We start from the raw sequence: 13543 nt of genomic DNA, 5'->3' as shown, positions 1-13543 counted from the left end.
TTTATACTCATCCAGTCCTGGGATTACTACTGGAAGTCAAGGTAATTATCCTTAGACATATATGTCTTAGTCAATTTAGCTGCTATTACAGGAGACAAGAACAGGTTGCACCTTTCATCACACGTGGCACAGATACTAGTAATGGCAACATCTGACCCCAGGGTTCTATGTTGTGGTTTTAGTTTTACCTTTTTCTCTGAGAAGAGATCTGTGGTCTGTAAAAGACCAGCTCAGGGGGCAAAGGCCTCGTCTGTCTCTGCTGTTGGAATAGTGGGTGGAATTCAGATCCCCTAAGCTTGTCACACTCATCATCTCAGAGTGACAAAGCCAAAGTGAAGGAAGAAGCAGGGAAGCCAAGCAGCAGCCAGTGGCATCCTGGGGATGTGCTTGGGAGACCCTGGAGCTTAGATTTGATCTGTGGTACCCGGGGAGGTCAACACTAGAAGGCTCAAGGAAGATGTATTATATCCATCTAATACTAGAGTATAAAAAACAAGCTCAAAATACATATTAAAATACACATACACGTATTACAATTACAGACAAATATGTACGTTTATAGGCATATATACATGTACAATACATTTTTCTTTGACTGATAGTTTGGACATTTTTATCACTGCTTCAGACTTTTCTTACAAGGTTTTAAACTGCACTCGATAAACAGGCACACAGGAAGCCAGGTGATAATGTAATTATTATAAGTGTGCGTTCACACAAAAGGGACCAAGTTGGTAAAGGAAGTTCAGAGCCTTGACTCAATTGAGCCTGTATTTCCTGGTGGCTGACTCAGTGCGGTGCTCTGGGGTCCAGCTGGAGGCGTGGAAGCAGCTATAGAAGTGGGGGTCACTGCCTTGCTCTGCGGAACTTAGATGAGAAATAAGGCAAAAAAAAGGGAGAGAGACAGACCACTCTTCTCCAAAGAAAAAGAGGAGAGAGCGCCTTTCTCTTTGTGAACAGTGCAACTGTGACTGGAAAACTACCAGTGCTACAACAGTAAGAAAGTAACTGCTAAAGAGCAGACCTTGCCGCCTAAGCACAGGCATCCTAGGCTGCCACTGCAGGGTGGCTGGAGCCGTGTGTGTGTGTGTGTGTGTGTGTGTGTGTGTGTGTGTGTGTGTGTGTGTGTGTGTGTGTAGGGGGTAGTGTTCTGGTACTCCATGGACTCTGGGTCTGGTGGGGAGTTCATCTTCCTAAATATTTCTTGAGCATATCTTATGGGAACGATTCTCAGATCTATTTAACGACAGAAAATGGATGTTTATCAAAAAAAGGTAATTTGGGGGATTGGTTGTGACATTTTCTTTTTCCAGTGATGCCCTTTCCAAAAAACAAAACCACAAAACAATTGAACAGACAAAAAGCCTGGCTTCTTGAGAAACATACAAGAAAGGAGGATTTGTTGAGTCGACAAAAATAATCCGTGGTGATTCTAACAAATGCATTGCCCTTCCTTGATATATCCTGGTGTGCTCACTTCCAGCCCTGTTCTGCTGCCAACAGCCTAGGGAAGGAACACTTCGGTTGTTCTAAGAGATTAATCCTGCCTTGTTAAAAGCGCTAGTTTTTGTCTCTGGCATTTTTTTTTTTTTGAACAAATATGTAATGCCCAGGGAGGAAGTCTCAGAGAAACTCCCTACAGAACTCAATAGACGTGTCTCCCACCAGCATTTAACTAAGGTTCTTCTCAATAGCTTCCTGTTTCCACAATGTATGGCTCCACCGCACGTATGTCTATACAGACTGAACAGGCAAAAGGAGCGCCTTCATAACAGCGGTTTAATACTTGTTGGGACCTGCCTGGTTCTCCTCTGCTGTTTACCCCACCCTTCACATCCAGCAGGAGCATCCCCACCCCAGGTGCTTTCATAAGCCTGGTCATCAGGGACTCTAACAGCTCTGCAGTCAATGCTTTGGCTTCTACTTTCACTCACTGAGATGCTCCAGGAATTCATGCTTATCTCTGGTCTTTTAAACTTAGTGCCCTGTACCCTTCCTGGGACTGTGTGTGTGTGTGTGTGTGTGTGTGTGTGGGCGGGTGGATTTACATTGGTTTGTACATCAATTTTTTTCTTCTTCTTACCAACCCACTAGGACCGGGAATCAGGTCCTGCAGTGATATTCCTATTACTCCCAACATAGACCACATCAAAAATGCCTGTTTGCTCAATGTGAGGCTGCCACCACATACTTCAGCTATTCCACATCACTTTCCTGGAGGATGACCTGTTCTAGAGGGATATAGGATTACAGTGGTTAAGAGCTCAGGCTTTTGTGTTCTACTGTTGGGGCTCTAATCCTGACTCTCTACTTTCTTTCTGTTTGTGCAGTTCTGAGCAATCTGTGTTTTCCTTTTGCAAAATGAGTGTGCTGTTGATAGTAACAACAGTATGTAGCTCACAGGACCACCACCAGGAGGAAGTGCCATTGAGCCAGGCTATAGGAAGTGCTGCAGGGGCCTCCTACCACCCTCTCCCTCCTACCCACACATTTAGCACCAGGATGATGTAACCAGCCCTTGAAAGGCTTGTGCCATCAGCTGACTCTGTGGCCCTAAAGCCCCTTAGTGGGTCACCAATACCTATAAAGTCCAAATACTCTGGCCAGTCAAAGAAGGCCCTGCTGAACTGGCTTCTGGATTTGCACGTGACTCTGTCAGCACTAAGTTGCTATTGGTGCCATGCAGCTTAGCCTCCCTGGCTGCTCTTGGGGGAACCCTTTTGGTGGAAATATGCACTTGACTTTGAAGACTCTAAAGAAGTCTCTGCTCTGTGCCTGGTTGTTGTCTGCCCTTTAGTTATACCATCCTACTCACAATTACCTGTGTGCATATCCCTCCCCTAACTCCTATACCCTTGGAGGTGGGTCTATGATTCAGCTACTCAGTTAATGCCCCAGTCTGGCTGTATGGATGAATGTATGAATTCATGCACGAACCCGCTATTCATGGAAACACGGCAGCACTGTGCAAAAAAGAAACAAATGTGGGGGAAGCTGAAGCTGGGGTGTGTGCAGCCTAGGCAAGCACAGAGCAGGTGGCCGGCCAGGAACAAGGGTTTCTATATTGTTGTTTGCTTGATTCCCATCTCCTGCTTTCTCACTGTTTGGGCTCAGAGTCTTTCAATATTCACTGTAAATGAGAAATGCAATTGTGTTTTTGATGTCTGCACCACACATGGCTCAGTGTAATTTCTAGACAAAAATATCTAGCATTGACTCTGTCAAGGTCTAGCTATAATATAATGCTGTTATTGGGTTCAGTAAAGAGTTGTATACTTAACACAGCTTTAAAAATTTAACTTTGAAAATACTATTGAGATACAATCCACCAAAACATATTTACGTATCCTCGAAATTAAAAATGCTTGAGTTTTAATTACCAAAACAGGCAACAATGGTTAAAGGGAAACTTGAACTTCCCTTTCCATGAAGTAATGACCAACAAGAGACATCTTTGTAAGATTCAATAAAGAAAGCAAGATGTATTTTATATCTGAACCTTCAACACAATTTCCAGGAGAGGCAGGAAATATGTATTCTCTGCAGGTGTAACAGTGTTCTACCAACTAAATCCCTTGGTAGTTGCCCAGTACATGGATCAGGCAGATTTCCTTTAAGACAAAATTCAAAAACATTTCCCCCTCCCTAAACAATGCTTCATGAGAAAATATGCTGTTTTATGTTTCCTGCATTAACTGAAAAATAGTTAGACATTTTAATCTTTCAATTGAGTCACTGACAAAATATGTGATGGAGGCATGTCAGTTTATTTAACCCCGTGGTTCATGGAAAGACTCCAAAGGGTTAGTAATGGGTAGATTGAGTTTAGAAACTGCTCATCCAGATAGTGGGGCAGCTTGCTAGCTGTGATGAAGGGCAGGAAAGGCTTGACACTGGAGAATGTGGGGGAGGGAGACAGCATACACTGGGAGTGTGAAAAGTTTATACCATCTGTCAGACAAGTGAGTAGAGAGATTGCTAGTGTAGCCCCAGCATAGGAATCAGTGACAGGAGATTGCCATTGCACCCTTGATCATGTTTTCTTCCAACCCAAGGCACTCTTGGGTGTGAAATGGGGGACACCATTAATAACTGTTCAAGGTTTAAAAAATCCCTGGTTGCTCAAGACGGATCCATGCTGCCTGGGATGAGGTAACATGGAACCTATGTTTGCTCCACTCCGGTTACCCTGGGGCTTAAGGATTCCAGTTGGCTCTAAACTCAAATGGCCTCAAGAGATGGAAAGCCATTGAGCAAGGCAGACTTGGGAGTACTCCATGTTGTTTCAAAATTCTCTGGTGAGGTTTAAAACTCCAGACCCTCAAATAGTGTTCTATCAGAGAGAAAAAAAATCGAAAAACAAACCAACAAACAAAACAAAACAAAAAACAAACAAACAAAACACAACCTGTATCAGGCTCTCTATGTGTTCTCTTGGGGCAGAAGAAGTCAGAGAATATGTCCTTATGCTAACTTGGACACAACTTTTTCTAAAGCTGACTCTACGGTGCAATCATCTGATGAATGATCACTTTAACCTTTGAAAATGTAGATACTCAGGCCTGCCTTTTATAAACTCTGATTTAACAGATCTGGGTTGTGCCAGGCACCTGAACTTTTAAGAATTTTGCTATTGATTCTGATACCTTAACTAAATTTGGGAAACCTCTAGGGTTTTAAAGAAGCTATGCACTTTTTTAAGGCTTCAGAGTTCACATTTTCAATAGGAGATTTCAAAAGCCAATAAGGGAGGAGAGAATATTAAATATTAACTACAATATTTTATGCAACCTAATCACAGTTTAGCAAACTCCAAATGACAACATTGTTTATAAGTATTTTCTTAGCACAATCCTCTTTCCACTACACCAGGGCATCTCAGCTTTGTGGGAGAGAAGAGCTTTTACTACACTCTTTTCAAAGACATATCCATCTCTCAAAGACAAAAAATCTTTGCAAGGATATTTCACTGGTATCATAGAAACTTTATATCTGTATATATATGGTGTATACATCACCTTATATACAATGCATTTCACATAATAAACAATTCCAGTGTGTGTGTGTGTGTGTGTGTGTGTGTGTATATACACACAAATTTTCTAGAGCAGAAAAAGGGTCAACGGATCCTGGCAGAAGCCATCTTCATAGGAATTCATCCTCTCTATCCTTCCCCTACTGCAAACATAGTGTCATAGAAAGATCCAGGACCCCACAGGTCAGAACACAGGCCTCTCTTCCTAACAATCAGCTCTCTCTAGGGTTTGAATCATAGAAAGCTGCCATTTCAAAGCCGGGCGAACTATGAAGAAGTAAGTGTGCCTGCTGTTATATACACTCAGCTGGAGAGGATGCATAAACAGGTGGCTTTTGAAATTTCTGGGCTTTATATATCCAGTGCCTCACTGCAGCTGTGTCTAGCTCAACCCCTTTAAAACATAGCCAGCACTTCTTGGTGTTAATGGAAAAATATCCTACATCATGAACCCTCCGTAATTTAGTGATATATAGTATACTTTGTCATAATAAGTAATATATACTTTTATTCAGTTAAAGTCAAAGTTTAGACAATTCCTTACTGTTTTTTGACTTTAGTTAAGAGATGGAAATAAAAAGGGCAACTCTTTAAAAAGCATTTTATACACACACACACTGTTGCTGGCTGAACTTAATAAAAATCACTTCATATGCTTAGAAATTAATGTCACCCATTTTAGTACCTTTCTTTGCTCAGTAATGTGTGAAAATTTGTAATCAAGGATGACTACAATGTGGTTTTATAAACTGAACACTCTCCTAATTCCAGGTATGATTTCAGGTGTGGCAGAGTATTGATTACCATCTTATGAAGCATCTTAAACAAACAAAACCTAAGTAAAACTGCTGTTAATTTCAACAGAAAGAACACCACCATGGCCTTGGAAATGTGCTTTGATTATATGTGTATTAAGGTGACTTAATTTTACATGATGCTTATCTGACATTAATCACAGTTTTTCTAGACTATTTTCTCACATAAAAGGATTATAGGTGCATCAGGATGCACCACTGATCCTGGTCTGCAAGCCACACACATGCCTTCTCTCAAAGATTAATGGAAATTGTGTGTGTGTTTAAGAATAATTTCATTCATGTCTTAGGGGGAGAATGCTACAGCCAGATATTTTCACTTTTTAATAAAGACCTCTTCCCAGATGTTCTGATTTGTTTCAGTGCTAATCTCAGGATCACTAAACTCACTTTTTCCCCATGACAATAATCCATGACGAATCATGTAATCTTGTCTATTCTTCCTTAGTTGTACATTTCAAAATATCTGTTTTGAGTACTCCTTGAAACTAGGGAAAACATTTTAAACTTTATTAACCCTTAACTTTTATTAAGTCCAAAGCGGAGACTAGAAACTATGCTGGTAGCCATTATGTTCCCACAATTATTTTGTTTTGTGTTTAGATGATCCTATTCCCCCGTGTGTACCATCCTTTTCATTTTCATGTCTGGACCATGGACTAAATACACATACTCCTTAAATCACTATGGGATTCCATTTGATTAAGTTCATATTAAGTTGAGAATATTTCAAGTCAAAGATGCATTTGCTGGGCCTAACCTACTGAACTCCATAATTTAACCACATGGCTTACTGTAGTACTGGTGGTTGTTTCATCTTGTGATTGTGTGGCCAACTAGGAGCCATGGCTCACTGCCACTGCCCAGCATCACAAGAGAGAGCATTGTATTACATATTTCTAGACTAGGGAAAGGCCAAGATTCAAATTTTTTTGTTTTTGTTTTGTTTTTGTAGCTTTGTAAAACTGAATAATCAGGTTGAACCACTATGAGCTGTGGACCGCTTGTATTTCAACACTTTTCTGCTTACCCAACATGACGGCATCACACCTACACTTTCACCCTAGCCTTTCCCAAAATTCCAGCTTCTTATACCAAGTCTATGCTTGAATTCTTCCATAGCTTTCCATGGCTGGCTGGGGAGCCTACACCCTTAAAGTGAGTATGAGATTCAGAATTCTTCTGTTTGCTTAGAATCACTCATTTCATTTTTATTCTCTTCCCCTCTGCTATATGAATCTCTAGATTCCAGTCAAAGTGAGATGTTAACAATTGTATGGTACAACTGTTCCTAATATGTAAGGGTTGGTTGCTGAGGAAGAGGGGTAGAAAGATGCTAAGAGTTAGAAGAACAGGAAGTTTGCTGTGACACTGTGTCTCCTAGAAATGTCAGAGTAGCAACACGCATGAAGCCTCACCAACATGGCTGGCTGACCAGGACCTGAGCAAGAATGACATCAGGACACATGCTAAAGAAGGGGGAAAGACCAAGAGGCCTCAACCCTAAACAAAGTACCACAGTAGCTAGGGAATGCTGGGAGTGGGAGAAATTGTCTTCCTCGGGGAAGAGTATACCAACTGCTATCAAATATCAAATGGTCAGCCCTGAAAACATATACTCAAGTGACACTATACTGATCTAGCAGGTTGTATTTACACACACACACACACACACACACACACACGTGCACGTAACAATAATGAAAGAAAAAGCAGCTATGATTCTGAGAAAGAGCCCAGGGTTCTAATGGGAGTGGCGGGGGGGGGGGTTGATGATGTAATTATAATTTCAACAATGTAAAAAGTAGAAGTGTCTAGGGGAACAAAGCAGACAAATGGGAATCAGGGGTGCAAACAATGGAAGGAAAATGGTAGGGCAGTTTGGAAGAGAATATGCTCTCAAAATTCAAAATATATTAAATGTCTGTATGAAGGTGCTTTTTGAGAAGTTTTGTGTGAGATAATCTTGTCTCTCTCCTTTGCATCCTTCTGCACCCCCTAAGCTATTGCATGCAGACCATGCTCTTCCACGCATGCCCTTCATGACCCTCTCCAGGAACACATTTGTAATGAATCTTCTATCCACCTGTTGCTCTTTCCATAGCAGCATCATCCTGACCGTTAATGTCAATCACCATTTTAAAAACATTTTTATTCTGCAATATGGGATACTATGTACTTTGACTTCTTATTATAGCATATATTTTGCCTATTTATAAAATGACAAGGTTTACATTAGAACGCCATAAAACTGCATGTCAGTTAAAAAAAAAAAAAAAAAGAAAAGAAGGAAGTGAGAACATAAAACCACATGTGAGAAAAAGTAAATAAAATGTGCTAATAAAATAAAAGTATCTAGCTACATGTGTCCTGGCAGGCAAGGCAAAACTAAAGCCTTGTTTTGGTTGTGTGTGTGTAAGATTAAGATATTAATAATATGTGCATCTTTTTTTCTCATTAGCAGTAATATTCTTATCTGTTGGATTTATTTTGCGAATTAAATCCCAGCCTAACACCCCAATGTAACAAGTTGATTGGTAACTAGTAAGATATTTACTTTCAAATTCTAATCATATATAATGAGCACATAAATGAACATAATAAAATAAAAAAAAAAAACCCTAGAAATGTTAGAGGAAAAATTGTGGATCTGAGTATTAAGCACTTTGGTAGAAGGAATTTAAGAAAACATTCAGATCACAGTATTTTGGGGTAAGTGTGTATATGCAGAAGAAAAAATCATATGTGGAATAGCAAACCTCTACAAGAAAATTATTTTATTGGCCATCTGTACTTAAAGTGATATTCGTGTCACCAGTGGACTGGGAAATTGTGCTCTGTGTTACTGAAGCCCAAGTGTGGATCACGCAGGCTTTGGAGGCTTGCCACGCCTCCATACTCGATGTGTAGGCCTGAAAGGATAGACAATGCACAATGCTGTTCTTCGAACTTTAAACTTGGGCCTCATTTCTTCTCTACATAGAGGGTTTGTTTAATGTGTTTTTCATCTTGATACGAAGGTGTTTGTGAAGGGCAGGGAACACTCTTGCCAGACACAGTCCAGCAGAGATTTCTATGATGATGGAAAACTTCTAGGTATTAGTGTGGGGGGAGGGGAGGAGCAGGATGTGCAGGAGCAGCCTGGATCTTGCTTTGCAGAGGGAGCATTTTCTGAAGAGGTCCTCCAGGCAGGGCTCCTACCTAAGCCCTGTCAAATTCTTTTCTCAAGGTGGGTTTTCTTGTCTACTTCTAGTTCTGTGAGCAAATAGGAGGACACTGCTGTAGCATTTCTAATTTCTCTAATTTGAGGATCCCCACACTCGCCCTTGAAATGATATTTTGTAAACTGCTATTTCCTCCAAGCCTGCCATGCCTTTTTTTCCATCTGTGTTGAAGTCTCTTTTTTTTCCCAGTGGGGCCTTCTTTCTCCACTTAGTCATGCAGTGTGTAGAGACCCACATCCACACTGCTGGCCTTTCTGACTCATCCCAGGAGGCCAGCCTGCTCCAGGGAATCCTGCTCCCAGCACAGGGCAAAAACGGGGAGCTTCCAAGTGCAAAGAGCACATCTGAGATCCTGGAATCTGCTTTTATCCTTGACCAAAGCAGCCAGCACAAGAAGGGTGAGAAGCAAAATGTCTTTTCCCCTTTAGGGAAATGTGGCTAATAAACAGATATTAGCAATCTTAACCTCCAATTTATGGGATGCCTTCATTGCTAGTTTTAAAGATTCCACACTCCGGCCAGTGGAAAACAGTCCAGTTTTCCTTTTCTCTCTACCAGCAAACCAAAAGAGTAAATTGTGAGAGGTACACTTTCCCTTCAGCTGTAGATTAGACCATTTCCCTTTTTAAAATATATTATTCATGAAGGTGAAACCGCACTGGAGCTCCTCCCATCCATAGATGGGCTGTGGGTGGAAACTCCATGAGCTCCTCAGTGGTGCAAGCATCAGGGGCTGGGCAGGATAGCGGCTTCCCGCTGGAACCCCGAAGCCAGGATTTTCCTTGGCCCTCCAGGCCACTCAGAGGAAATCCTCTGCCAAGGACAGCTCAAGTCCAGTATTTCTCAACCCACATGGACTCAGACAATAAATTCCTTGAGCTAGAATTGCTAAAAGGGTCAAAGTTGAATAACAAAATGATAATGAAAATCAGACCATTGTGTCAAGTCTATATTCAGCCAATATCCCAGGAAAGTAATGTATTTTAAATCCCAGCAAGTATAACCTGAAAGTGTAAAATTGAACTCCAACCTGAATGTTCTGTTAGCCCATGGCAGGCTGACCTTGGCTGTCACCACAGATGCATCTTCCCACATCTAACTAGAGGCATCCAGAAGTCAAGAGGTGGACCTTATTTTCAGTTTGGTAAATCGGCTTAGCCTTGCACATGTACTGTGTTTTTATAGTTAAAACACTATTCACATATGTGTGTAATTGCATATATGCATAAAATATATCTGCCTATGTTATTAGTTTTAAGCATTTCCGCTCATATACTATTTTTAAGCTAATCACTTTAGATTGTTTTAGCTGAAGGCATATGCTCAATCTGAATTCTGACCTTCACCTGTGGTACAGTAACACACAATTAATTACCTGTCACTGGACTTTTAACCTGGCAATCGATGGACCACAGTCATCCTCCTTTCCCGAGTAATGTGGGGGCCCACCTGTGGCTGAGGCTCTATGAACTCCCACAAGGCTCACTTTAGCCAAATTCCTGTTCAACTAGCCAGTAGGAGGAGGAAGGCAGATGTGACATTTCTGACAAGGGACGCAAGGGTTTATATACAGCCAAGTCTAGGAAACAGTGCCTATGTGACAAGGTTATGAAAAGATACCCAGTTGCTTGAGAGAGAAGGGTTGTGGAACCCAGACAGTCACCAAGGCTTACCTTGACCACGTCATCGTTGAGATGCTTGGGGTCCCGGTTGACCAGGTCAATCTCCTTGGTATGTGCGTCATACACTTGCTTCTCATTTACCTCGTCTGCCATGGCCTTGTTGTTGGGCTTGTAGATGTTGCCCTGTTCCCGGATGGGAACAGTGTAGAGATGTCCCTGTGAAGGCAACCAGCCAAGCCAGGGGAGGGCGGCAACCGCGGTGGGAAGAAAAGTTCAGAAAGAGAAACAAGCGTCAGAAGTCAGCCTGCTGTCCCGGGAGCCCCGAGCTCCAAGTCTCGCTAACTTCAACCCCGAAGGCTTTGCGCACAGAAAACTCCAGTGCCGCAAGCTTTTTAAGAGGACGGAGGGAAGGACACCACACCCCTCGGTACCAGGCAGGGAGCGCCTGCCTCCCGCGCCCGCCGCCAGGGGTCAGGGCGAAGCTCCATGCTCGCCCTCCTGCTCCTGCTCCTTGCCTCTCCAGCTCCTGGCCGCTCCCCAGCCCAGGGGGTTCGCGTTCGCCTGCACTGTACCCTTTTTCTCCCCTAAGCCACTCGCGTCCTGCCACCTGCTCCATGATCCCGCCCTGACTCTGTTAATCGTGCCCCTATCCTTTCCACCATTATCTTTAAGATCCCACTGGACCATACTGACAGATTCTGGTCCCATCTTCTCTGTCCCTTCCTGCCTCTTCCTCCCCACCTGCCGCGTCCCCTACCCTCTCCCTAGCCCCCTTTGCTTTCCTTAGGCCGTGGGGGTGGATTAGGTGAGTGAATATCTAGTGTACTTTCATCTCTGAGAAGAGGCATGTGCCAGACCCCTCAAAATGTTCTAGAAGCACATCTCACCTGAAGGACTCCCGGACCCACCCTGAACGGTAGTCACTAGTCACGCTGGGGAACTGAGGTCTCCACCTTTAGGCTGAGTACCAAGAAGTAGTTGCCAACGGTGGTGGTACTTGTTGAGGAAGGAGGGTCCCCCACCTCGGAACTCCCCTGGCCGCCGCCCAGGGGAAGAGATTATTGAAGTGCTCTAGAACTTTGCTCAAAGTGCAACAGGAGCGCCACCGCCCAGGCCAGCCACTTTAGGCTCCTGATGGGGACTGTCACTCTTAGAACTATGGGCAAATGATGCTGCCATCCCAACACACACACACACACACACACACACACACACACACACACACACACACACACAGCGTCAACTCTCAGCCTCCCAGTAGGCAGGGGCTTGTGTGTGTGTGTGTGTGGGGATCTTGAAAGGCACTATCTGAAAAACTTGTCTAAGTCCGGCAGACTACTAACGCGGGACTCGGATCCCCGATCCTCCTTTGCCCGGTGGGCTCCATTGCTCTCCTCTCTAAAAAGAAGCCCTGAAACAAACATCCCTGGCTTCACCTCCCCACTCAGGTCCATTCCTCAGCGGTGCCAGCACGAAGGGAGTGCTGTGAAGGTGGAGAGAGGGCTGGGGCTAGGAAAGCAGCCCAAGCATTTGGAGTGGGAGATAGCAAAAGCAGGCACTTTGGAGCCGGCGCGCCCTCACCCAAGCCTACCTCGGAGTCTACGTATTTGCCCCCAGACATGCTGGCGCGTGGCTGGCTGCAGGCTCTGAGGAGGTTTCCCTGGGCTGTGATTTAAGAGAACTGAGGAAGGAAGATCTTGTATTGTATGGGGGGGGGGGAGGCGCCTGGCAGGGGGGGGGCGGTGGCTGGGAGGGAGCCTCTTGGCTGTCTGCCAGTGGTTTGTTCTGCTCTCAGTTGGCTGGGACGTGCTTTGCGCTGGGTCTAGGCATATCCCCAAGGTTCTGGCAACAGAGGGCGGGGAGTGCCCGCCCGTGGGGAGCTGAGAGCCTGTGAGAAAGCCTTCATCAGCGCTAGGCTGTTTGGGCAGATAGATATTTTAGACCCGGGGCAACGTTTTCCCAGCTATAAACCAACAGCGAGGCATCCCTGGGAGAGTGAATGTTTTCCCAGTGCATCATCTCAGCAGGGGTGGAGGGAGCTTAAGAGTCCGTAGAGATGCCCAGTATGGGCATCCGGCAGAGCGGCAGAACGAATTCTGCCCTGTCCTAAACTGCTTCCCTGCTTAGCCCACATTCCATTACCTCCCAGGACTGGTCTGTCTCCGACTAGGATGAAGAGGCACTTTACATATAAACACAAGGAAGGAATCTGTGTGGGTGCCTGTAATGTCATTATCAATCTCTACAAAAAGGAAAATGAAATTTCTGCCAACAGGTCATGCCGTAATCATAAGCACTTTGAATATTTTCAACTGTAGAAAATTTTAGTTAGAGGTTCAAGTTTGTTACCAGAGAGGATTTTTCTTGCTGACTTGAGAGCAAACCCGGGCATTGTGAGTTCTGCATGGAGGTAAACACTCTACCACTAAACTATATCCTCAGTCCTGGAGGGCCCTTGCCCAAAAAGATATGCTTAACTGTGAGAGGAGATGGGTTTTGACAAACTGACCAGACACTTTTTTTTTTTTAAAGTCAACGACTGAAAGATCAGCTTCAAAATCTGGCCAACCTCCTTTAATTTTATTGTAAAGAGAAAAAAAAGTTGCTTTTTGCTAAAGAACTGAGTAACTAACTCGAGGCAGCAGCTAAGAAATTCACCCCCTACAAATTGAGAAGGTTGTTTTTACTTTTATCTATATGCAAATACTTCCATAGCACACTGGAAAGGACAGAGGACAAATTTTAAAAATGGTGACCAGGAAGCCTGAATGTGGGATCAGGGAGAAGATGAAGAGGAAACACCCGGGTCTGAGAGTAGAGAATGGTACCCTGAAAGAGCTGGTCATC

At 43.7% G+C, this 13543-nt stretch overlaps 1 protein-coding gene across 1 annotated transcript in view; it reads right to left on the bottom strand.

Annotated features, from left to right (window-relative positions):
• The window catches only part of Cav1 (caveolin 1), a 29708-nt gene extending 17296 nt beyond the window's left edge, over positions 1-12412 (bottom strand). The window contains exons 1-2 of the mRNA XM_051175725.1: positions 12288-12412; positions 10748-10912 (exon numbers count right to left, since the gene is read on the bottom strand). Of these exons, the coding sequence (XP_051031682.1) occupies positions 10748-10912; positions 12288-12317 (195 nt within the window). The 5' untranslated portion in view covers positions 12318-12412. The remainder of the gene's footprint in view (positions 1-10747; positions 10913-12287) is intronic.
• Between the last annotated feature and the right edge of the window lie 1131 nt (positions 12413-13543).

This window comes from Phodopus roborovskii, unplaced genomic scaffold, assembly GCF_943737965.1.
Source record: "Phodopus roborovskii unplaced genomic scaffold, PHOROB, whole genome shotgun sequence".
Classification (NCBI taxonomy): Eukaryota; Metazoa; Chordata; class Mammalia; order Rodentia; family Cricetidae; genus Phodopus; species Phodopus roborovskii.
The sequence above is the reverse complement of the archived record's forward strand: the minus strand, read 5'-3'. Positions and strand labels throughout refer to the sequence as shown.